This window comes from Cercospora kikuchii (assembly GCF_019650295.1).
Source record: "Cercospora kikuchii DNA, contig_00002, whole genome shotgun sequence".
Classification (NCBI taxonomy): domain Eukaryota; kingdom Fungi; phylum Ascomycota; class Dothideomycetes; order Mycosphaerellales; family Mycosphaerellaceae; genus Cercospora; species Cercospora kikuchii.
The window spans coordinates 232,246-254,782 of NW_025408583.1; the positions used below are offsets into that span (position 1 = coordinate 232,246).

At 53.5% G+C, this 22,537-nt stretch overlaps 11 protein-coding genes across 14 annotated transcripts; 4 read left to right on the plus strand and 7 right to left on the minus strand.

Annotated features, from left to right (window-relative positions):
• Positions 1–705: 705 nt before the first annotated feature.
• CKM354_000233700 (uncharacterized protein) lies at positions 706–3,626 on the minus strand (the record flags this gene model as incomplete). 2 transcript variants are annotated; one of them, XM_044797491.1, is made up of 3 exons in its annotated part: positions 706–1,467; positions 1,518–3,089; positions 3,369–3,626. In XM_044797491.1, the coding sequence occupies 3 exons, from the start codon at positions 3,624–3,626 to the stop codon at positions 706–708; spliced, it is 2,592 nt and encodes an 863-aa protein (XP_044653426.1). The 2 variants fall into 2 exon arrangements, with proteins under 2 accessions (XP_044653426.1, XP_044653427.1); XM_044797492.1 differs by having other exon boundaries at positions 1,518–3,143.
• Positions 3,627–4,091: 465 nt separating this feature from the next.
• On the minus strand, positions 4,092–4,756 carry CKM354_000233800 (uncharacterized protein; the record flags this gene model as incomplete). Its single annotated transcript, XM_044797493.1, has 4 exons — positions 4,092–4,145; positions 4,204–4,329; positions 4,380–4,706; positions 4,754–4,756. 4 exons carry the CDS (start codon positions 4,754–4,756, stop codon positions 4,092–4,094), a joined length of 510 nt encoding a protein of 169 aa, XP_044653428.1.
• Positions 4,757–5,094: 338 nt separating this feature from the next.
• CKM354_000233900 (uncharacterized protein) lies at positions 5,095–6,306 on the plus strand (the record flags this gene model as incomplete). The annotated part of the gene is made up of 1 exon (XM_044797494.1): positions 5,095–6,306. The coding sequence occupies one exon, from the start codon at positions 5,095–5,097 to the stop codon at positions 6,304–6,306; it is 1,212 nt and encodes a 403-aa protein (XP_044653429.1).
• A 727-nt stretch (positions 6,307–7,033) lies between these two features.
• On the plus strand, positions 7,034–7,572 carry CKM354_000234000 (uncharacterized protein; the record flags this gene model as incomplete). The annotated part of the gene is made up of 3 exons (XM_044797495.1): positions 7,034–7,133; positions 7,188–7,297; positions 7,354–7,572. 3 exons carry the CDS (start codon positions 7,034–7,036, stop codon positions 7,570–7,572), a joined length of 429 nt encoding a protein of 142 aa, XP_044653430.1.
• Positions 7,573–7,979: 407 nt separating this feature from the next.
• CKM354_000234100 (uncharacterized protein) lies at positions 7,980–8,477 on the minus strand (the record flags this gene model as incomplete). The annotated part of the gene is made up of 1 exon (XM_044797496.1): positions 7,980–8,477. The coding sequence occupies one exon, from the start codon at positions 8,475–8,477 to the stop codon at positions 7,980–7,982; it is 498 nt and encodes a 165-aa protein (XP_044653431.1).
• A 192-nt stretch (positions 8,478–8,669) lies between these two features.
• CKM354_000234200 (uncharacterized protein) lies at positions 8,670–9,149 on the minus strand (the record flags this gene model as incomplete). The annotated part of the gene is made up of 2 exons (XM_044797497.1): positions 8,670–8,784; positions 8,836–9,149. 2 exons carry the CDS (start codon positions 9,147–9,149, stop codon positions 8,670–8,672), a joined length of 429 nt encoding a protein of 142 aa, XP_044653432.1.
• Positions 9,150–10,502: 1,353 nt separating this feature from the next.
• Positions 10,503–10,922, plus strand: CKM354_000234300 (uncharacterized protein; the record flags this gene model as incomplete). Its single annotated transcript, XM_044797498.1, has 2 exons — positions 10,503–10,601; positions 10,689–10,922. The coding sequence occupies 2 exons, from the start codon at positions 10,503–10,505 to the stop codon at positions 10,920–10,922; spliced, it is 333 nt and encodes a 110-aa protein (XP_044653433.1).
• An 890-nt stretch (positions 10,923–11,812) lies between these two features.
• On the minus strand, positions 11,813–12,960 carry CKM354_000234400 (uncharacterized protein; the record flags this gene model as incomplete). The annotated part of the gene is made up of 2 exons (XM_044797499.1): positions 11,813–12,522; positions 12,573–12,960. The coding sequence occupies 2 exons, from the start codon at positions 12,958–12,960 to the stop codon at positions 11,813–11,815; spliced, it is 1,098 nt and encodes a 365-aa protein (XP_044653434.1).
• A 1,231-nt stretch (positions 12,961–14,191) lies between these two features.
• On the minus strand, positions 14,192–16,357 carry CKM354_000234500 (uncharacterized protein; the record flags this gene model as incomplete). Its single annotated transcript, XM_044797500.1, has 5 exons — positions 14,192–15,346; positions 15,408–15,864; positions 15,916–16,053; positions 16,106–16,299; positions 16,355–16,357. 5 exons carry the CDS (start codon positions 16,355–16,357, stop codon positions 14,192–14,194), a joined length of 1,947 nt encoding a protein of 648 aa, XP_044653435.1.
• Positions 16,358–16,722: 365 nt separating this feature from the next.
• CKM354_000234600 (methionine aminopeptidase MAP1) lies at positions 16,723–18,187 on the minus strand (the record flags this gene model as incomplete). The annotated part of the gene is made up of 5 exons (XM_044797501.1): positions 16,723–17,427; positions 17,499–17,672; positions 17,722–17,861; positions 17,913–17,946; positions 18,029–18,187. 5 exons carry the CDS (start codon positions 18,185–18,187, stop codon positions 16,723–16,725), a joined length of 1,212 nt encoding a protein of 403 aa, XP_044653436.1.
• A 356-nt stretch (positions 18,188–18,543) lies between these two features.
• Positions 18,544–22,117, plus strand: CKM354_000234700 (the record flags this gene model as incomplete). Of its 3 annotated transcripts, XM_044797502.1 has the most annotated exons (4): positions 18,544–18,661; positions 18,711–20,092; positions 20,238–20,685; positions 20,763–22,117. In XM_044797502.1, the coding sequence occupies 4 exons, from the start codon at positions 18,544–18,546 to the stop codon at positions 22,115–22,117; spliced, it is 3,303 nt and encodes a 1,100-aa protein (XP_044653437.1). The 3 variants fall into 3 exon arrangements, with proteins under 3 accessions (XP_044653437.1, XP_044653438.1, XP_044653439.1); XM_044797503.1 differs by lacking the exons at positions 20,238–20,685; positions 20,763–22,117 and having other exon boundaries at positions 18,711–20,131; XM_044797504.1 differs by lacking the exons at positions 18,544–18,661; positions 18,711–20,092 and having other exon boundaries at positions 20,316–20,685.
• Between the last annotated feature and the right edge of the window lie 420 nt (positions 22,118–22,537).

Below are 22,537 nucleotides of genomic sequence, written 5' to 3' on the forward strand. Positions count from 1 at the left end.
TTCGAAATCAAATTTGCGCGCAAGAAGACGCTGCTGTACCCAGGCTGAAGCAATTTCAGTGCACAATGTTCCCGTCATTGTCGCAGTCCTTCCGGTCTCGCCAGCACGAGCTTATATTTCGAGCGGAACACCATACAGCAAAGCTCTGCAACAGCTATGAACTTCCAGAGCGAGTGAGAACGAGAAAGACTGAGGGGAAACTTGCGTTTCGTGAAGAAGCTATCGACGATGACCTCCACGTCAATCCTGACTGATCGTGCGATGAAACCAACCTCCAGTCCAGCAGCCATAGCCCACCGTTCCGTCGCCCAGCACATCTCATCATCATCTTCAAGCCGTCTCCATGTTGCGCGTCTGCCTCTACCCTCTCGTTCTATGTGTATGGCCCTTCTCGCTGCGCTGAGTGCCCATGTCATTACTCTTTTTTTGTGGTATTTTCCAGTTTTCTTCTCTTGCCTTTTCATCGTAACGTTGACACCGCATTGCAGCAGTATCCCATTCATGCGTCGTAGTCGTAGCACTCATTTCCATCGTTCACTCGTGTCATGCGCCCATATCCATGTTGTTACAAGAAAGCCTTTTCGCTGCAAACCGAAGCCCTCCCAGTCATTGACCCAACCTTGTGAAACTCCGAAGCAAGAACCGTGATCGCCGGCGATCGACCCAATGTATCAAGTCGATGAACATGCAGCAGAGGCTGCGAGATCAAAAGAGGGAGTGGTAGGTAGCATTGCTCCGCTGACCAGCACTGCCACTGCCACCGGAACTGCTCGACTGGCGGCCGATGCTACCCGGAGCGCTGTGGCTGTTGTGAGGACGTGGCTCGGCTGGTGCGTCGTCGCAGATGAACTTGAGCAGCTTTTCGACAGCGTCGTACTCGATCTGCCCAACCTGCGCAAGGGTGAGGCTGGACGGATTGTTGCCGTAGTAGATGGACCACTCTCCCATTGGATTCTGTCCTTGGCCGGATGCCTGCTTGGCCTTGAGTGCCGCAAGCGAGGTGGCTTTTGGTTCGTAAGTAGCCTCGCGGAAGAGACGAGCGTAGTAAGCCAGGACGTCTAGCTCAACATCCATCGGAATGCCCAGTGCTGAGAAGGGCCAGCTAGCACTGAACTCGTGATGACCACCAAGCTTGACGTTCAAGTCACGGCCGTCAGCAATGCCCTTGAAACCACCTTGAATGACAGCAGCAATGATGGAAGCCTTCTGCTTCTCGGTGAACCCTGGGCAGACAAGAGCAGCTGTGGTGAGCTCCTGAAGTAGGCCGGGAGTTGGCTGATTCGCGGAGTGCTGGAGGTTGCTGCGACGAAGAGCGACGATCAAAGTCTTGATCAGACCAATGCACGCATCGTAGATTGCGCGACGCTCAGCGACAGTGATCTCGTCGATCGCCTGCCATGGGTACTTGAAGAGAAGCGTGATCATGGCCTCGTAAACACGGCAAGGGCTCTTGCTCGCGAATGGGGACTATGAAATATCAGCAAATGCTCAACGAAGGGGTGACCGTGATGACCTACACGCTCATGCAAAGTCGCATGCTTGGACAGAGCAACAAGCTCCTCGGGATGGAGGAATCCTTGAAATCCGACGGCAGCCTGGTCTTTGTAGTATTTTCGCTCGTTGCGATCAACCACAGGCTGGCCATTGCTCCACCGAACGTGCTTAGCGCGCGGGAAGAGCTCAAACATGAGCTCATCCTGCGAGCTGTAAACTACCTCCACAGTACGATCGCCGACTTTTGGTGGGCGCTTCTGGTCGACTCGACGAGCAAATTGGCGGGCGACCCATGAAGCCTCGGCTGGAGTTGCAACCTCAACGAAACAGTCCATGGTCTTGCCACTCTCACGTTCCATGAGGATGTGGATTGCGTGGAATGGGGAACCTTCTGGCTGGCGGACAATCTGAGCATTGCGACCAAGGAAGGCCGTCATCTCCTGGCGGGTGGTGGCATAGGGGATGTCCTTGATGCGGACCACACCGGCGTGATGGTTTGACCAGCCACGGCACAGCTCGTCGAAAGGCAAAGCGTCGAATGCCTCTTCCAGGTCGGGTGTCATGTTGCCCTCCAGAGCCAGGTCGAGCCAGTCTGGACGTCCCTTCTTGACCGGCCCAAGAGCTTGGTTCGGTGGGATGATGCTGGACGAGCCGCCGATCGTGGCAAACATGCGGCTGTCCTTGAAACGAGCAGGACCGAGGGTCGGGTTTGGCTGGCGTGGTGCAGTCGTGTACAGAGCCATCTTGCGATCGTACGGATCTTCAGTCTCGGCGCGCTTGATCATTTCTGCCAAAGTACGAGCAGTGCCCTCCTGATTGTAGTGGGCAGGGAAGCCGACAGAGGTGGACGTGCTACCATTGCTCTCTGACTGAGCACTCGTGTGCGACATTTGCATGTTACCGAGTCCGGCGACGATGCCGTGAACGTTGGGATCTATGGCGTTGTGTAGCTGCTGGCCGATGTTCGCACGGCGCTGGGCAACAGGAGCAGCAAACTGCTGCAGGCCCCCATTCGTGCGGTGCTGGACGATCTGAGTGGTAGGACGCATTTGAGGGTGCGTAGCTTGGTAGTGATTGCCGTTGGCTGTTGGAGACATGGGATGCTCGATCTGAGTGGCGAACGTGCCGTTCGAGCCAAAAGAATCTCTGTGGCGGCGAGGGACACTGTTCACACGTCCCGGCGGAGTTTGCGCATTGACGAAGGTGGTCTTCTGGACAGCCATATCGTTTCCGAGAGCAGAGTCAGGGCGGCGAGTCACGTACGGGTCGTCAGCGTACGTACTGCCGTTCAGCGAGGAGTGGCCTGAAGCCATCGAGCCGTTCATGGTGCCTCCGCTGTTCATCGGTGGGTAGCCAATTGGACCGCCATTCGAGCGCGGGACGAAGTTGTTGTGCACACCTCCACGGAGAGCAGTGTTGTTGCGTGCCTGGTTCGTTTGGTAGCCGCCGTACTGAGGCGGAGGAGGTGGAGGGTATGGAAAGCGAGCAGCGTGTGCGCCGCCGTCGCCTGCCATTGGCGCGTTGCGCGGCTGCCAGTTGCCCTGGCCGTGGCCGTTCATGGCCGCCGTCAGTGCTCGAGTGTCGACAGGAGGTTGCTGTACAGGTGTGCTTGTGCGTGTGTTGGTGTAGCGATGTTGGCTTCTAAGATACTGCAGTGGGTGGTCAGCTTTGCCCCAAACCGCTATCTATGTGTAGTGGGGTTATCGCGGCAATGGCAATGCGATGAAGAAGGAGAGGAAGTTGCGAGCCAAACTCTTGAATTTATCAGTGCGCGCATGGGCCACCACCGAAACAGTCACCAACGCGTCACAAGCTCGTCGCCGACGACCGACGCGAAGGTCGATGGAAGGAAAGAGAAGCGAGAAGGGACTTACGCTGTCAATATGAGCCCACGGACTCGAATCGCCTTTTGCTGCTGCACTTCTCGAAGCACTTGTCAGTGACGGCGCGCTTCCATGCCGCGAAGAAGCTGGTATTACCCAAGTTGATTTGTCCTTTTGCTTGCGCACCACAGCACCGTGCCACGCGGAGGTGACGAGAAGTCGACGTGCAGCAGTCAGAAGCTCGGGTATGCCGTTGTCGTCGGTCCAGGTGTGCTGAGTTGGTACAAAGGGTTGAGCTTGTGGGTTCATGTCGTTGTCACGAGAACATTATGTGCGTGATGAGGTGAATGATGAGGACTGAACGCGACGGAGGTGAGCTGTGAGCTGAGGAGCCTACGTGAAGCTGTTGCCAGGTCAACTGATTTACGTTGCCTCCCATGCGAGACCGTTGAGAAATGTCGCATACCAAGTGAAGGCGGAAGGAGTGAGGAAATGTTCTAGGGTCGTGAGGTGCTACAGCTGAATCGGATATGATTGACTTCGTCGTTTGCGGAGTGGTAGCGGCGAGCCTACGTGCCTCCAGTCGTCTCGCGTATCTATGGCCCGGCGAAACATCGATCCACATTCGCGTGGACGTACACCTTCTAGCCGACGCTTCGAGCGCTTTCTCATGGTCATGATTCATATAGACGTGCAAACAGATTGCCTCGCAATCTTCGCAGCTCAGTATCCTCTCATCCCCACAGCGGCAAAGAGCCTCCCAGGCAGCAGAGCTTAGTCGAAGGGCGTAAGGAAGCTTTCAGCGACGAAACGTGCTCGAGCGTTTAGCTGTCACAGTGTTAGCAGTCGATGTCGATATTGGCAGAAGCCTCATGGCAGCACTTACGAAGAGCTTCATTTCCGAAATCTCCTTGTCCACCTCTTCCATGAATTGTATTATGAAATCCACAAGCTTGTGCTTCAACATCTCCTCGGTATGGAAATTCGTGATCAAGAACGAGATATCATATCCCTTTTGTTCAATTAGTCCATATCCCATATTCCCTCGCTGGCAGCACTTACAGGTACCGGCTTCCGCCTCAAAATGAAGAATGCCTCAGCTCTCTGCGTCAAGAACCGCGTGAACTTGTGCACCAGAATGTGTTCAATCTCATCTGCCTGCTTGATCCGTATGCTGACTCGCACGCTGTTCACTGAAGGCTCCACCAATACTCGCTCTTCCTGATTCCGGGAAACGGTGAGTGGATTGAGGACAACTTCGGGAGATGTTTTTGCCTCGATCTCGGGGACATTGTGTCGTTCGGAAGCTTGCGAGGCGAAGTTCGATAATGAGAGCGCCGCAGTGAGAGTCTGTCTCACGCAGGAGAGGTATGGCCGTAGTGATTGCGACTGCCCATCGTCAGCGGGGCCATGGAGACATTGGATGTGATTGTGACCATGGCGGGTTGTGGGCGCAGGACGCTGCGACACGTATTCTCTGGCCCTGTATGCGATCACCAGAATGCGAACAAGCCTGGACCGCAATTCGCAGTTGCGTCAATCGTCTTCAATCGGTGCTGCGCCTGCAGTATGACGGGCGCCTGAAGTGAGGTATGCGGCCCGCTTGGCGGACGAAAGTGGGTCCTTTGGGGCCTTCCTCAATGCCTGAAACTCTGCGCAACTCTTCTCCATACACCAACAGCTGAAGCCGGCGCAACAACACTGCTACTCTGGAACACCAGATCGTGGCCACTGATGCCACTGAACACAGGCAAACTAAAAGAATTGGTGCTCGAAGATGGCTTCACTACTGACTCTTCCCACCGAGCTGCTAGTCCTTATCCTGGAACATGTCGGAGGTCGTGAGCTCAGACGCAGCGAAACCGGCAAACCAGCGAAGATAGGACCGGGATGGCGGGCTACGGACAAGTTGCTGCTGTCTCGTGAATGGTATGCCGCAGCTAGACCTGTCTTCCTATCTGGTCTACACGTTTCCGAGTTGCGTCTTTACGCTTGCAATCTCGACAGACTTGACGGCGAGCTCAGCTACAACGAATTCAGGTATCTGATGCACAAGAACACTCGAAGTCTCAGCATACGACTCCTTGGCCACTTTTGGGATCTCGAATCAGCAGAGGACCTCGAGCGATGGCATGCAGAAGACAGTTGGTCCGGTCCAAGCCCCCCGAATGAAGAGTCTCCGGGTTTCGATTGTGAGAGCGAAGGTGGTGAGCTTGCACTCGCAAAATGGCGCGACGAACAGTTGAGACCTAAACTGGACGAACTCTTTGGAGATTTGCGCCACTTCTCTGTGCTGAGATATCTGGATTTTACAGCCACCTCAGATCCCGATTGCGCCGGTCTCGACTGGGACTACATATATGTTCCAACAATCTCGAGACTGCTGCAGAATTTGCCCATTACACATAGCTTACGCACTTTGGTTTTGGATACTGCCGGGAGCCGTCTTCTAGGCGAAAATGGCCAGACACATTTGTGTACGGAGATTGCGCAAGTGCTGCCATACATCGAGAACGTGCGCTTGCGCATGATCAGCGTATGTCCGGCTATATTTGAAGTACCTGGGCACGCCCGTAGGGGACGTATTGCTCTGAGAACACTCATCCTGAAGTTGCACCTGCCTGATGCATTCGAGCACACTGATAGGAGGAAAGCGGAGCCTTGTCAGTTTCATGCCAATCTTGATCATACAGATGCTTTACACTCGCGTATCATGGACGCTGCTCCCATGCTGCTGGACAGGCTGTCCGAGCTTCGTGGACACAAACGCAGTGACAGTCCTATCACACAGCCCAACCACGGCATGACTGGTTTTGCTATCTCATATCGGCATCATCCTCGTGGTAGGCCGCAGTATATGCTCTCCCCGATCGTTTCCATCAATTGCTTGAATGACACGCTTCTCGAGCAGTGCAGGTCTGGCTGGTTGGTCCACGACGATGGAAGACCGCGCTGGCTGGAGCTCATGTCAGACGAAGTAAGTGCCTAGAATTCGATGACTAGAGTGGATTGACAACCTCCTTTCACTGCCAACGAGGGCAGGTGAACGCTGCTGATCTGGATTCATGTATCTCTGAGCGCTATGTCAGATATGACTACATACCCTCCACGTCTGTGTCAGTAATATATCAGGTCTCTGCTTGCGTGCACACTGCAGCTGTTACACAATTGATGGACCTCGAAACTTTACAACATCGTAAAGGAGTTTTCCCAGCATCATCAGAATCTCAGCATGGTTCATCACTTCGAGCCTTGGATGCAAATCACTCGTGATCGCTCGAGTGTGCCACGCGCAACCTACTTAAAGCCGCCGAAACGAAGCAGCAATTCAGCCGCTTCGGGCTTTGTCGGGAGGTTGGCGCGACTCCAAGAGCTCAATCCTTATCTCTCGGCGTACCGATAATGACCAAACGACCATACCCTACGAGCCTAGCATCACATGTGGCGTACGACCAACGCGGTGCCCACGAGAACGAAGTGTGGGATGCGGCGCAAAGTGCAAGATTCGGCGATGTAGCTTGGCAGGTTCATGGGGGTCTGGAAAGACCACGAGACAGGTACTTATGTACCAACGCCGACCACATCCTAGCAAAAAGATAAACTTGGGGGACTTGCTGCAGAGCTGACAACTGTGACTATTTGTGGCTTTTTCTTATAACTACTCCGTTGTTTCTCTGTTGTTGTGAGCTTTTGTGTTTCACTGTTTGTCCGGCACAATGCAGCCTGGTGGGTGGCCTGTTCCACGATCGGCTCTAAAGTCGAAGAAGCATACTGTCGCTCAGCTGAGTGATGATGAGCTGAGGAAACGAATTTTTGGTATGTATTGTCCTTCCACTCGCATCATGAGATTCGCAGCTGACAATTTCATAGCCAACACAGCTGTGCTCTTTCCATCCTCACCAAGCCCGCTCATCGAGGGCAACCCATACGAGATCGTATACGCGTCCAAAGCTCGCGAGGGCGAGGATGAGAATCCCTGGGTGAGTTGCTTTTACTCTGTTCTTGATGTGGAGGGACAAGAGCTGACGCGTGTCAGCAATATGCTATGATCGTCCGCCGGAACCCCAGTGGAGGCTATACGCCTCTGATCAAAGGCCAGTCGTGGGCGACGTCGCAACCTTGGTCGATGGTCCTACAAGGCCTGCTTGACACTACTGCGACTTTGATCCACAAGACAATTGGCCAAGCGACCATGCCACAGCTTGGCCTCTACGAAGAGCTGCCTCGATATTCGCCGCAGGCACAACGAACTTGATGAGTCTGGTTTCCGGTGCTGGACAGCGGACAAGCGAGGCGTCGGAGGCGTTTGTGTGTAGATTGAAGCCAGAGATACAGGTAGCGACATCCTTGTAGAACTCACGGGTGGGCCATTGCAATGGGCAACCGAATATTTGTGCTCCACGATGGAGTGCGTACCCACGCTCTTTGCGACTCTCGCCCTCTCAGAAGGAAATCATACTCGGGTGTTCGCGTTCGCCGTCCGGCAGCTGTGTTAGGGTCGATCTCCAAGGCCGATACCGTGTGTCATCGCCAGAAGTTCGTCGGATCCTCATATGGTGATTGTGTGGCATCACGGGTCGTTTCCATAACTCTTTCGTAATGACAGACAATCGCTACGCTGTCCATGGATATGTCCCATCATGCTTAAGCGATACTCAAAGATCAAGGGAATGTGCCAGGCAATCTCGCCTTCGGCGGCTCAGCAAGCGTAGCATTCACACTTGCCTCAACATCCGCCGCAATCTTCTTCCCCTCTTGCTCTTCCTGCATCTTTCTGATCGCAGCCCTCTCATCATCTGTCACACCATACACCATGTTGCCTGAACCTCCGCGCCCAGCCGCTCGCACAACATCGCTGCCCTTGGCCTGAGCTCCCGAAAGCATCGAAGACCAACCAGCCGCGGCATCCGATGCAGAAGCATGGGACAAATCCGTGTTCTGAAATGTACCTTTCTGATGAAGCTCTTTTGGGTTGTACGAGTTCCCACTTCCTCCGCGACCGCTGAAAGCGTACTGTTGATCCGCTCGAGGTGCTGAGGGGCCGGCGACGGGGGTCTCGGTCGAGGCGGAGGACTGTTGGGCTTCGAGGTCTACCGCCTTGGGAGTGTTTTGCGCTTCTTGCGCTGCTTGCCAGTTCCCGGCGCCTCCGCGACCCGGCATGATGGCGACGAAGAATTGCAGAAAGTAGTTGACTGGGAAGTAACATTTCACAGATGGAGGAGTCGCGCCATGGGCCATTGTCTTGCTTGGCAGGAGCGGGGGAACAGAGCTGACTGCAAATGGACATGGATGATTTTGGATACAACAACATACGACCGGCCATCGTACAGTTTTCTCGCATGACAGTCATACTCAAGCGTTCTTGACTCCTGGAATTTTTCTGCCCTCGAGCCAACAGCCCAGCCACATGAGGACACACACACCACCAAAGACGTAGCGCTGCTCGCCATTTCCAGGGAACTCGGGACTGCCTTCCATTAGCAGTGTTCGACAATGACTTCCGGAGAGGAACTCATACTCTTGCCAAGCAGTTCCGGGATACAAGATGGCACACAAGCCGGCAGCGCAGTAGAATGAGCCTATCATCGCTGCAGCCCAGAGGTTATCCTTGATCTGCTCAACACTACGCGTCGGCCGAAATAGAAAGTAGGTCGACATCGAAGCCAGCAAGACTCCCAACGTCATGGTTTGGCCGTTGTGGAATTTGGCATGAGGTGGCCATCGTGGATTCAACACATGTGTCTCATTGAAGTCGGCGATGAATGCTCCCAGTGAGTATGCCACGTTGCCAAGGAGGATGAGTCCACGGCCGGGCGTCACAGGTTGTGCCATGATGGTCGGTGATGAGCTCAATACTCTGGCCTCGAGGAATGGTCTGGAATGCTGTTACCCTTCCGCTGAAGTTTCCGTTGGAACAAATTGCGACTCAGGCAAGATTCTATCGAGAGCTAATCTTGGCAAGCTGACACGCATAGCAGAAGCTTCATGCGAACGCCTGCCAATTGCTCACATCGTCATGTTGTGCACCCGCACTTCTCCAGTGGGGCAGACCTGGCAACTGCTCCAATAAAACACCTTAATTCGGACTCCCGGAAGATGGCTTATATCTCCGCAGGCGGCGCTAGATCGTGGAGAAGGAAAGTTCGCAGCCCCTCGACCTACAGGTCTATATAATGAATAGCTATACTGAGGACCATGTACCTTTGCCTGGGCGAGATGGTATGAAGCCATATCAGGCGTAGTCACTCCCAATCATGACCTTCACTTGTTTTGTTTGGATGAGGGTCATTTTCGGATGCACTTGCGGGCAGTAGCTACTCTCTACTCTAACCACATCGTGCGGAAAGAGCTTCAGACGAATTCAAGCTGTTCCATGAAGATGGAGCACTCAGCAAGCTCTATCGACAATTGTCGCCCTTGTTCATGCTTGATCATACCTTTGATGCGAAATTGGACGATAATAGTACTGCTTCCATAGTATTCGGTCCACAATCCGTTCTCTACCCCGCGGATCTTGCATAGCGAACCTCGAACATAGCTTCCGATTCTTGTCTTGTTGTGGCACGACATTCTTGTGAACAAAATTGTTCCTTGCAAAATTAAACACGAAGCAGCATTTCATGGTAATTACCACATATCATGGTCACTGCAGCTGAGAGGTCTATGCCTTATCGGTTGGTCTCGGTAGACTGATGTCGTCAACATGTCTCAGGAGTCTAGCCGACCCCACACTGTCCCGTGCTCACTGACTCCTTCATGTGCATCAGATCACAAGCTGCACCTTCCCAGGCAATGAACCTTACCTCTCACTATGAGAAAGCGTCACCTGTAGCTCTTCAAGTATCTTGAAACTTGACCTCAAGACATTCCGAAGATCCAGTCTCTTACCATATCTCAAGCTCTGAGTCCCGAACCTGACCGCTCATGTGATCGATCCCATCAGCCACGTCGAACCTCATTTATCTAGGCAACGCCAATACCGACCCTCCCCGAGCTGATCAGACAAAAAGACGGACACGAAAGCACGCTGTCACGAGGAGGAACAAACGCAAACACCTCCAGCACCGAACGATCCAGCTCCAACGCCGTTCGGCAACTCCACACCCCAACACCTCGATCCACTTCCTGTTCTGCTCTACATCACCTCAGAGCCCGGCCCCTACGGGCCACAACCCCTCCCAAACCATGGGCCTCGCCTACAACGTCTACCTCTCCGCCAAACGCATCTACGGCTGCAAAAACTGCAAAACCCACCTCGCCGACCACGACGAAATCATCAGTAGGGTAATCTCTCCCCTCACCCCTCACACTCCCTCCCTTCCACAATCCTTTCATACATCCCCTCCACCTCGCTAACGCTCGCTGGCCCAGAACTTCCGCGGCCAACACGGCAAAGCCTACCTCTTCAACAGCGTAGTAAACATCCAAGCCGGCGAAGCCGGCGAACGCAACATGACGACCGGCCGACACGTCGTGCGCGACATCTTCTGCCGACAATGCAAAGAGATTGTAGGATGGAAGTACGATCGCGCATACGAGAGTACCGAGAAGTATAAAGAGGGGAAATTCATTTTGGAGCAGGAGTTGCTGTGTCAGGTGAATTGAGACAAGAGCTGAGCTGAGGGCGGGAAAGGATGATATGGAAGAGGGATGAGGAGAAGGAGCAGTATGTGGATATTTGTGCAAATGACGAGAGAGAACATGATGTGACATGACAGTGGGATTTTTGGGCTGGGTCGGGCGTTTGGCTGGATGCAAGGCGCTGGGGCAAAGGAGTTGTGGTATAAGGAAGGAATCACGGCGTTCATTTCAGGATACTCGGATCTGGACACACTCGTACAGTCGCAGATGTCGGTCGAGACTAATATGCAGAGCCACACATGGCACATATATGGCACCACCAAGCTGGCTGTCAATGGACACATATCACCAACAAAGATGGAACAAAGATTGGAAGATCTGCAGCTGCTTCCTTTTCATTTTCACTGCTCTCTGCTAGCATTACATGTCGAAATTGGTATAAGCGCTATGCATAAGCAACTTCAAAGACCTGCCTGCTCAGCAGACGTACAACTGCTCGCTGCGCTATACTCCAAACAGTGAGCACCGCGTCAAGCAGCACATGAGCATTATTCGTACTCTTTTAGTCATGTCGTGGTGGTGGCTGGGGTGTTCGAATAGTGGAGGTGGGGAAGGTCGATGGCGTGGTGAAGAGGCCACCAGAAGGACGTCATTAGGCATTCGAGGTCGTGTCGTCGAAGCGTAAAGGTCATAATGGTCGTAAGCCATAAACAGAACATAGTCGTGTTCAGAATACGCGATGTGGCGGTGTCGAAGTAGTTTCAGGCCAATCTCGGAAGAAGTCGAGCTCAGAAAGTCGAGCTCCGGTGTGATGAAGGACTCTGCGGCAGTCAATGGCCTAGCAGAGATGGGGAACTCTGCGCAGGTTGAGCGCCAGCTGGAACACCGCCCTTCTGAAAGTATGGATCAGCACCCTATGCTGTGGCCTCAGGAATTTGGCTGCGGCGCATCTTCTCTTGCTCCAGATTCTCGTAGAGGAGGTACAGGGCCTTCTCGTTGGCTTGTGGGCCACCGGTGATGGTGAACATGCGCTCTCCAGTTTCATCATGGGGTGCCTTGGCGATCGAGATTCGTGCTCCTGAGCTCTTGCGGATTTCACTGATCTTGCTGCCGCCGCGGCCAATGATGCAGCCAACCATGTCGGCAGGAATGCTGATGTTCTGCGTCTGAATATCCTCGCCGTCCTCAACTCGGGGAGGAGGACCGCCGCCGGATTCTGGAGCACCGTTTCGGCGTGGTGAGTATGCAGCTGGAGTAGCGCTGGTGAAGTCGGCACCGTTGCCGGTCCTGTTGAAGCTTCGTGGTGCGCCGTACCCGCGCGAATCGCCAGTGCCATTCAGAGGGAGCGCTGGAGCACCGCTTTGAACGCGAACCGAGGGACTGTAGAGCACAGTGCCATAGCCACGCTGCTCGTCATCGACGAGGCACTTGCCGATCTCCCACACTGCCTTTTGTATGCCATCTGGTGTGCCTTGTACTTCTACAATGCGTTCGGTCGATTGTGGGAGCATCTCTTTCTGCGCGACCATACGCACGCCACTTGCATCTTGAATCTGCTTGATTTTGAGTCCTTGCCGGCCAATAATGGTGCCCATTTGGTTGTGTGAGATCAGGAGGCGAATAGCTAGATTGTATCAGCACTGTCGACCACTTGCGTTATGGACATGCCCTTACGGTGAGTGTTAGGGTTCCCGACAGCGCCTCCCATGCCCATCTGAGGAGCTCCTTTGACCAGGCTATCGGCAACGAGACCGTACGCGTCGGATATGCCATTGAGAGCTCCAGTGACAGTCAGAACACGGTCGTGCACGCCAGCCACGACTTTGCTCACGCCGGCGCGAACACCAGTCTTATCTCTGAGGTCTGCCACATTCTGGCCTGCCTTGCCAATGATCACGCCGGCTTCCTTGGACGTCACAATCGCTCGCAGGGTAAGCTGTGCTTGGGCATATTCTTCCTCCGTCCGTGGCCGGTCGTCTTGAATGTTGGTGGCACCCAGCTTATCAGTGATGGCATCGATGCCCGAATCGATGCCGGGCGAGTTCTGATCTTCTGCCGACATGTCGAGATAGTTGACGTAGGTCGAGGGAGGAGCTATGCTAGAGTAGAGCTGCAGCGGGTGGAAGCAGGACCGGATAATGAGGCCTGGTAGACTCCGGAGCTAAGGTCGGAAGAAAGGTGAGTGGTGCAAGGTGCGGTCGGTCGGGTAGGGAGCTATTAGCCATGGAGCATCAGACGTCAGTACAGTGCTACAGCGGCAGCTCCGAGCGTGGAAGGTGGGGTTTGGCATACACGGAGAGGGTGACGGGGAAGAAATTGGGGGGTTGCGGACAGGCGGGCGTGTGGTGATGGCGGAGTGGGTGAGGTGGTGGCGGCGCGCGAGACAATGCTGTCTATGTCGTCGTCAAAACATTGGTGTTGTTGTGGAAGAGAGGAGGGCGGGAGAGGAGAGCTGCGAAGGGAAGTGTGATGATCGTTGTCGCGAAATTCGATGGCAGGGCCATTGCTGCACCTCCAGTCCTCAACTCGGCCAGTGCCACTCGCAACAGCCTCCTGGTACCTACCTCCTACATGGCAGCTGCAGCTGCAGCTCCAGCTCAGCGCGTAGTTCACCATCACGTGTTGCTCGCTGTGCGCGCCAATATCGCCAGTCTTGTCGTCTTCACCGCCATGACTCGCCAACGAAAGTCTGTCACGGGCTATCGATACCAGGGTAGCTCTTCGCTCGGCGCTTGCGTGCTCGCTCGCTCAGGCAGATGGTAGATAGCGGATGTATGCTCAGCAGACGTGATGATGGTGAGAAGAGGATGAAGAGGAACGGGCAGACATCTCTGCCGGGTTGTCTGCAACGGCGCGGCCGTTGGGCACAAACTGTCTGACTAATAATTCCCGAAGGAGCTGATGTAAATAGAATCACTTTCTACCAATATACATCGAATCGCATGATGTATGTGAACATTCCAGGCAGGCACTTGGTGTATTCGAAAGCTTTCTGGAAGCAGCATGAAAACACCTCTATACGAACGTCGTCCGGAGCTTCGGCAGAGAGCTCTCAAACTTTTGGCGATTGTACTGCAGCGCTATCAGAAAGCTAAGAACACAGCAACATCGCTTTTGGGTATCATCGAACAGTAGCGAAAACTCTCAGAAGTCCCACGCCTCGGCGCTAAGGCGTGTTGACCATCAAGTCCGCCATTCTCCCCATCGAGATTATAATGCCATAGTTGGCTCCAAGATGTCCGAATATTGAATCAGCATGACCCGTAATGAGAAGCGTTCGCGTGCCATTCCCTTCAGAGTGCACCAGCAGTGATGCTGAGTGCGATGGCACCGAAAGGCTCATCCTGCTCAACCTTGAGAGCACCCGTCGTGCCCAAGGCCAAGACGTGCAGCAAGGCTTGAGCGGCTACGATGTAAGTATTGCTCTGTGGTGGCAGCAACTTTTCGAATTCGATCTGTTTCAGCTGAGCTGGGTCGTCATTGTCGTCGATGGCGGTCTGCACGAAGTCGAGGAAGTTGGCACTCTCTCCAGTAAGGGCGGCTTTCTGCCACTGAGTCTGAGCTGCAGTCTGATTGTCAAGTCCAGCCGCAGTGCCGTATAGTTCAAATTCTTCCTCATCGTTGAGACCACTGATGTGAATGTCGGAGCCAGGAGGAAGCTGAAAGTCATCGAGCTCATTCCCCACGACACCGCGACCGATCAGAGGGGAAGCTGAAGTGAGACGGCTGCCACGCCGACTGATGACATTGATCTGCGGGCCACCGCCGAAAGATGCTGAAGTTGGGTGAACGACCTCTGTTGGGCGCCGAGAACCCTGGCTCTGGTTCCATGGCAAGACACTTGATAAGTGACGGTCATCCAAAGGCGTTGGTGCCTCTCGACCTTGCTCAATGGTATCGTCGCCCATCATCATGAAGTCGTCTCCCATCTGAAGATCATCGGCGCGGCCAACCTCGTCAGACGATTCACCAACGCGACTGCGTTTGGACTGACCATCACTCAAATATGCATCTTCTTCACGAGCTCGCTTCTTGCCGGCCATGAAGTCGACGCCAGTGAAAGCTTCGAGCAGGGCAGCGCCTGAGAACATGTCCAGCGGTCCACGCATACCCTGGCCCAGGATAGATCCAGCGCCGAGAACCCACTGCTCCGCGTTCTTCTTCGCATTTGCATTCAGCTTCTTTTGCTGATGCTTCAGGCCTTCATCGAGCATGCGGTCCAAGTAGTTTTTGTTCAGCTCTGCCAGATCTCTATTGGTCATCGACGTGTGGTGATCCATCTGCACATTCTTCTGCTTTGCCGGGCGTTTGTTCCTCACGTTTGGGGCTGAAGCGCTTTCCGAAGTCGTTTCTTGGTGTGTCATATCTTGGATTTGGTCTTGCGCATCATCCCCAGCAAAGTTGTTGAAGTCGTCAAAGGCTGGCATTACATCATCATCTTGTCCGAACTGTAATCTATCAGTGTACTGTCCATTTGACTGAGCAACGTCACCAACACGATACACTCACCATCGGCTGGTCAGGTGGCTCGCTTGTGAGTTTGCGTGCCTCGCTGATCGGATCAGTCCGGTCTGCTCTGATGACAGGTCCACCTGGTTGGCGCTGAGGAACACTGGCATCTGCTCCGCCTGGTAAGTCTTCATCAAATCCCATATCCAGACCAAGGTCGTCATCGTCCAGCAGCTGCGCCGGAACTCTTGTCGTGCCTGGGCCTGAATCTCCACGCACGCTGAACAAATCCATACCGCCCACAGGACCGCCAACAAAGGAATTGTTTGAGGTTGGAATTACCAGTCCACCGATACTCTGCTGAGAGCCATTTGTGATGGATCGACGACTGCCGCCAGGAGACTGGCTCAATCGCTGAGTCTCTTCGTTGAACTCGATGTCAAAGTTGTCTGGGTCTGGCATGAAGGCGAAATCTGGGACGAAGTCTGGATCATCCGGAAGCTGGAGTTGGTCGGCGCTGGAGTGAGGGTCAGTCTTGCACACACGCAATGGGTTTCTCATCACTGACCGAGCCTTGTTCGCACCCTCGACTTCAAGCTCAGCTTGCTTCATCACCCGTGAGATGGCACGCAGATTGTTCCGTGCCGCTTCAACGTCTGTCAAGACGTAGCCGCATTGCTGAAGATAGACACGTGTGACTCCGTATCTGTCCCGCGTCAGTGTACTGCAGGATGTGGCTTGCATGCGTTGCGACCTACAGCAAGCTCGACTGCAGTCTCAAAGCCATGGGTGCCTCGGGAGTGATGATGGTCTCGCATGCCTTTGCAACATCGACATCGAGGATGGCCTTGCGCGAGACCTTCTTCAGTGTGGACTTTGCGCCGAGTGTGGCGACCAGCCAGACGGTGGCCACGCCATACTTGCGCGAGGTAAGGACCTCGTGAGAGTAGAACTAACAGGACGTCAGCAGACGCGTCAAGTCGCGCAACGGGGAATGCTTCGCTCACCATTTTGAGGAGCAGAACGCGGCTCACTTGGACATACTAGGAAGAATAGCAGTAGGAAGGACTGGCGAAAAAAGAATAAAAGCAGACGAGACCGCTGCGATGTACCGCAATACAGCTGAAAGAAGTTTGAGAGGCAGCGAAGTTGACGTCGTCACTGAAGTTGGAGTTTGGACGACTTTGACGATGCGGGAGCTAAGAGTGGGTCAACCGTTTGGCTGCAGATGAAGGCAGACATTGATCTTGCACTTACGCGAGCAAGTGCGTTCAACTGGCAAGAACGACCCGCTCGGTCTCTCATATCGCGATTTTTGTACTTGTCGCTGGGCCTTTATCAGCCTTCCTGCAAGTACTCACAATTGCAGCTTCTCCTAACTCTGGCTGTCACCGTTCGCTTCTCCATTCGTCTCTGGCGCTTTTGAGCCGTCAGCAAGATATCCTGCGGGCATGGACACCTTGCCGCCCGGCGAATCCTCCAATCTCGCTGTCAGAATCTCCACTCCAGTCTCCGTCACAAGCAGTGTATGCTCGAATTGCGCAGTCTTCTTTCCGTCCGAAGTGACGCTGGTCCAATCGTCCGGCCACGTCTTGTCCTTGTAGCTACCAAGTGTAATCATTGGCTCAATTGTGAAGCACATGCCTGGCTTAGCCTCTCCTATCGCCTTGTTCTTCGCATAGTGGGGCACGTTGGGTGCAGTATGGAAGAGCTGATTGATGCCGTGGCCGCAATACGTCTTCACCACTTGGCAATTCCGGGCCTTTGCCACCTTCTCTATTGTATTTCCGTAGTCTCGGAATAGAGCGCCTGGCTTGACCATGGCGATAGCAGCATCCAGCGAATCTCGTGCAGCCTCTGTCACCCGTACATTGTCTGGATCTTGCGCAGCCGAATCTCCGATGTAATAGGTCTCGTTCAGATCGCCATGGAAGCCTTCGTGGTACAGAGTCACATCGATGTTTAGAATGTCGCCGTCCTTGAGCGGTCGCTGATCCGGTATTCCGTGGCAAATAACTTCGTTGGGTGATGTGCACACTGATTTGGGGAAGTGGCAGTAGTTAAGTGGCGAAGGGTACGACTGAGAGGCGTCAGCAAATAGCGCTTTTCGAGAAATTCGCTGCAACTCAAGATCTCGAAAGGGGTACTGACTTTACGTTCAACGCAAGCGTCGTGGACAATCTTGTCAATTTCGTCGGTCGTGACGCCTGGCTTTGCTGCTCGTGCCGCGATGTCTAGTACCTCTCGTGCTAGGCGGCAAACTTTGCGCATGCCGTCCTGTTCTTTCTTGGTAAGGACCTTGATCTTATTCCGCCCAACAAAAACCTCATCGCTGTCAGCACATCGTTTCTCTCATGACAGGCAGTTTGCTTACCCGCTCGCTTTGCGGTATGCCATTGTGAGCATAGTCAGGATGTGGTATCGAGGCCGGTACTTTGCGCTTCTCTGACAAAGGATAGACAGGTCTCAAACTGCCAGTGAACGGATATGAGGGAAATGGGTTGAAATGGCCATCTGCGTCTGGTAAGGACACGACCTTGGGCGTGATGATATTGGAAAGCGTACTGTTCTGTGCCTTATGGAGCTTTTTGTGTTCACCCTACCTCACATCAGTCTACATTCTATCCTACATTCGTAGCTGACATCCTCTCTGCAACGCTACGACCAACACCACGACCTACCCAGTTCCGCTTGAAGCAATCCTGACTACAGAAGAAGGAAGCCTTGCCCAGTTTTTGACATGTCGGACATTGCAGTGTGCCGGCATCGTTGTCGCAATCCGCACCCTCGCACTTCGCTGCCTTCTCAACTACCACCTCTTTCGCCGGCGCTTGATCCATCTTGTAGTCGAGTGTAGGCGACGACGGGGATGGCCGGAGGGAAGTTCGTGGAGCACGCCGAAGGAGACCAGTCAGTCGCGCCTCAAGTATCGTGCTGCAAGATCGTGTCTGGTCGTGTGCGGGTATTCGGTGCTCGGGATGTCGTGCATACGGAAAGCGCGACGCAAAAGCTAGCACAAAGTTTGTGCCTGAGGATGTCGGCCGATGACGGATCGCATCACCGGAAGTCTTGCCTCCTACATGTAGTCATCGACTGCGCGATTCTCAGAGAGTGAGTCGACATTCTCCGTGTTTGAGGTAGGCAATGACTATCTCGACCAAACTCATTCTCGCACAAGGAACTGGCTTCGTTGGCCATGGCTGAATCCGCCAAGCTGAAGTGTGTCGTGATCGGCGCAGGGCCGGTGGGCGCATTGGCGGGTCTCTACGCTGCAAGGAGAGGGTGGCAAGTGGAGGTCTATGACTTGAGGCCCGGTATGTGTTATTCTCTTAAGCAACGAGTCCCATAGCTGACAATTGCCAGATCTGCGAGATGCGTCTACAATGCCTCTCAACTTCACCAAGAGCATCAACTTGGCGCTCTCGGAACGGGGCATCAATGCACTTCGACATTCAGGCTCGCCTGAGCTCCTCGATGGGATCATGAACGAGACAATTCCCATGTATGGTCGCATGATTCACAGTCAAGACTCGAAAGGCAGCCTCACTGAGGCCACCCAAGCCTACGACGTCAACGGAAGAGCAATCAACGCTGTTGATCGTGGAGATCTCAACACGCGTCTGTTGGATGAGCTCGACGACATGCCAAATGTCAAGCTTCGATTCGGCCATAAGATCACTGGTGTGGACTTTCGCCGACGACTCGCATGGCTGGAACTCAAGGGCACTTCGAGGCGGCCGAGTGAGAACACCCGCTTCAGCGGAAGACCTGGTAGACCTGAGGAGATTGAGATCGATTTCGACTTGATTCTGGGCTGCGACGGCGCTCACAGTAGCGTTCGGTTTCATATGATGAAGTTCGCACGCCTGGATTTCAAGCAGACGTACATCGATACGCTGTGGTGCGAGTTCCAGATTCCACCTGCAGAGGAGGGAGGTGTGAAAACAGCATCAGCAAAGGATGGCTTCAGAACAAGCCCGAATCATTTGCACATCTGGCCTGGTTCGGACAAGATGTTCATTGCCATTCCGAGCGTCGACAAGACCTTTACCTCGACGTTGTTTGCGCCGTCTGGTGACTTTGAGGCTCTGGAGAGGGACCCAGAGGGTGTCGAGCTTTACTTCAACAAGCACTTCCCAGGGGCCGTTGACCTAATCGGGCCCGAACTGATCAGAGAGCAGTTCATGGAGAATCCTCACCTGCCACTTGTTAATATCAAGTGCTCTCCGCATTACTTTGAGGATTGCGGCGTCATCCTTGGTGATGCAGCACATGCCATGGTGCCATTCTATGGGCAAGGTATGAATGCTGGGCTCGAGGATGTGCGGGTCCTGTTCTCTCATTTGGATGCCAATCCGATGACGGAGGAAGGCCGCGCAAAGGCATTAAGAGATTACAACAGCGAACGCATCGCAGATGCACACGCCATCAACGACCTTTCTTTGGCCAACTTCTACGACATGCGTGCTGGTGTGACCTCGAAGGTGGTTCAGCTTCGTAAGAAGATCGAGGAATTTCTCTCGGACAAGCTGCCAAGCACAGGTTTCGCCACGCAATACAGCAGGGTCAGCTTCAGCAACCAGCGTTATTCTGAGGTTATCAAAGTGGTCGAGCGGCAGAAGAAGATTCTGCTGGAGGGAATGGCAGTCACCTCGATTTTACCAATGGCCGGCCTTACTGCTTGGTTGGTTCACAGATGGTACCATGGTCTCGGAAAGCCTGATCTGTCTGCTACCTTCGGATTGGTGCGCGACAGCATTTTGCGTGGGTTCACAAGACGATAGCCAGGAACACTCAAAGCTCTCTTCCTCGACATCCGCTCGCTTGCCTCTTCCAGCGGACGGAGCTCGCGGAAGGCTCATAAGCTGGACTTAGTGCAGTTTCTCACAGAGTCATGCGTTTGCACTGTCTCCCGCGTTTCCTTCTCCATTTCATTCATTACAACTTGATGAAGTCGTAGCTGACGAGATGGGCGTTGCGCCTAGCAAAGAAAAGGTCGATGGTCTAATAAAACAAGCATTACATGATGACCTACAGCGAAGAAGAATTCAGTATTCGGTGGAGTCTGATTACGCCGCCGACGAGGAGTACGACTATGAATATGCGCAAGACTATGATGACGAGGCGGAATACAACGTCGACGACACATCAGTCCAGAGCATACAACGACAGCCATCACTCGCGGTGAAAGATCGCCCACAAGGAACATCAATCGCTCGACAATGCCTGGAAGACATTCTGCCGGGTTCAGATGACTACTCACCCAAGCGCAAAAAGAAAGTGGGACCACTTGGCTGGCAAATATGGCAAACAGAGGCGGAAAGAAACGACTTCATTAGTTCGTGGCATCCACGTCGCGAATCGTGATGTATCGATATTTCATTCTCAGCACTTTCAGCTAATACTTCATTACAGCAACTGCCCTGATCGTGCTCTCATCAAACGGACAGCGACCTATCGCGAACTCCAAAGTCCATCTCTTCATTCTACGGGGTGGCTCGCATTCGGAAATGTGGCGCGCCGCTCTCGCAATCATGGACGACCTGCCTGAATCGGGCTACTTTCGCGAAGACATGCTCCTGCACACCTTCGCAGCACGCAACTTCGCTCCGAGCAAAAAGGAAGCTTTCCAGCAACTAGTCTTTGATATCGAAGCAATGCTTGATGGTCACATCAATGATGCCGAAACACATATCAGCAGATTCGGTCACCACTTAGGTCGGCAGCAGCTTAAATACCAGCTCGACAACAGAATGGTCCAGACGATTGAGCAAGGCCTCAGGCCAAGTCAAGCGGACCTGGGAGCGGCATTGGCAGGCGTCGAACTCCCACCCGAAATCAAACCAGTCTACTCGTCAACGATCATACCTCACAAGATGAAGGCAAGACAATCATTGGGTCCGCGCTACAATGGATTCATGGTTGATGAAGTTGCCAGCAAGAATCTAAGGCCGGAGCAGCACAGGACGGGCGTACTCGGCGGCAACTATCCTCCCAGCATGAACACTACAGGAGGCGTTGGCGCAGTCCCATACGGACAATGGATGCAACCAGTCGGAGAGTCCGGGAACGACCATTTGCGACTACGAGATATCCAGCAAATGCATCTCAACTCCGCGCGCAGCAGGTCGGTCACAGCGCGAGCGAGCATGTCCAGCATGAATACAATCCAAACTATCCCAGACAGTACTCCCTCCGGACCAGCCACACATGGATCCGAAGGATACTTCCCTACTCCGACAGTCCATCAGCCCCAACCTCACCGCCCAACCCGCGTTCCACCCCTCTCCCCCTCAGGAATCTACACCGCGGCCATGTCCTCCTCATCCAGCGTCTCCCCCCAAAGCAGCACAACCCCCTCCCCTCGCAACTCCACCAGCTCCGCATCCTCAAGCAACAACAACAACAACAACAACAACACCGCCTGGAAAACCGGCCAACTCGGCAGCAGTAGTAAAACCTCCCTAGCCCACAGCACAACCTCCCAAATCGTCGAACCCGCCTGCACATCCCCACCTCAACATCAATCCCTAGCAGCAACAAAAAGAAAACAAGACGTAAAATTCCAACTTCCCGGCAGCAAACCACATCCCAAGTCAATCTTAAAAGGCTCGCTCACGAACAATCTCCGCCCAACAGGCCGCCACGCAGAAAATCGTCCATTGAACGATAAATCCAATTGTCCAGAAGAAGGACAAAGCGATCAACAATTACCATATTATGGAAAGGAGCAATTAAAACCAGATGAAGAACATGATAGGATTTTCTAGAAAGAAGGTTCGAGGAGGAGAGTAGAAGAAGAGGAGGAGGAGGAGGCGGCGGCGGGAACATGCGGCGAATGCACACATACATAACATTAACATTAGGAGAAAGCACAAACCGAAGAGGCGAGTCCACCTTTGGAGCGTTTTGCGATAACATTTTGGCTGTTTGTAGAAATTCCAGCGGTAGATCATAATTGGTAATAGTAATAATAGTATCTCAAATCGTCTGTCTCTCTTTCTCTCACTCGCATATTCGTGATCGATAAACATTTCCCTCTGCCTGTCTCGCGCTTTCTAATGATACATGCATGTATAAAAACCTTCATAAAACTTCCCTCATCAATAATACCTTTTCCGTTGCTTTCCCTCAGCTCTGATGACCGACCGGGTATCTCAACCATAACCAAAAAAAAAACCAAAAACCAG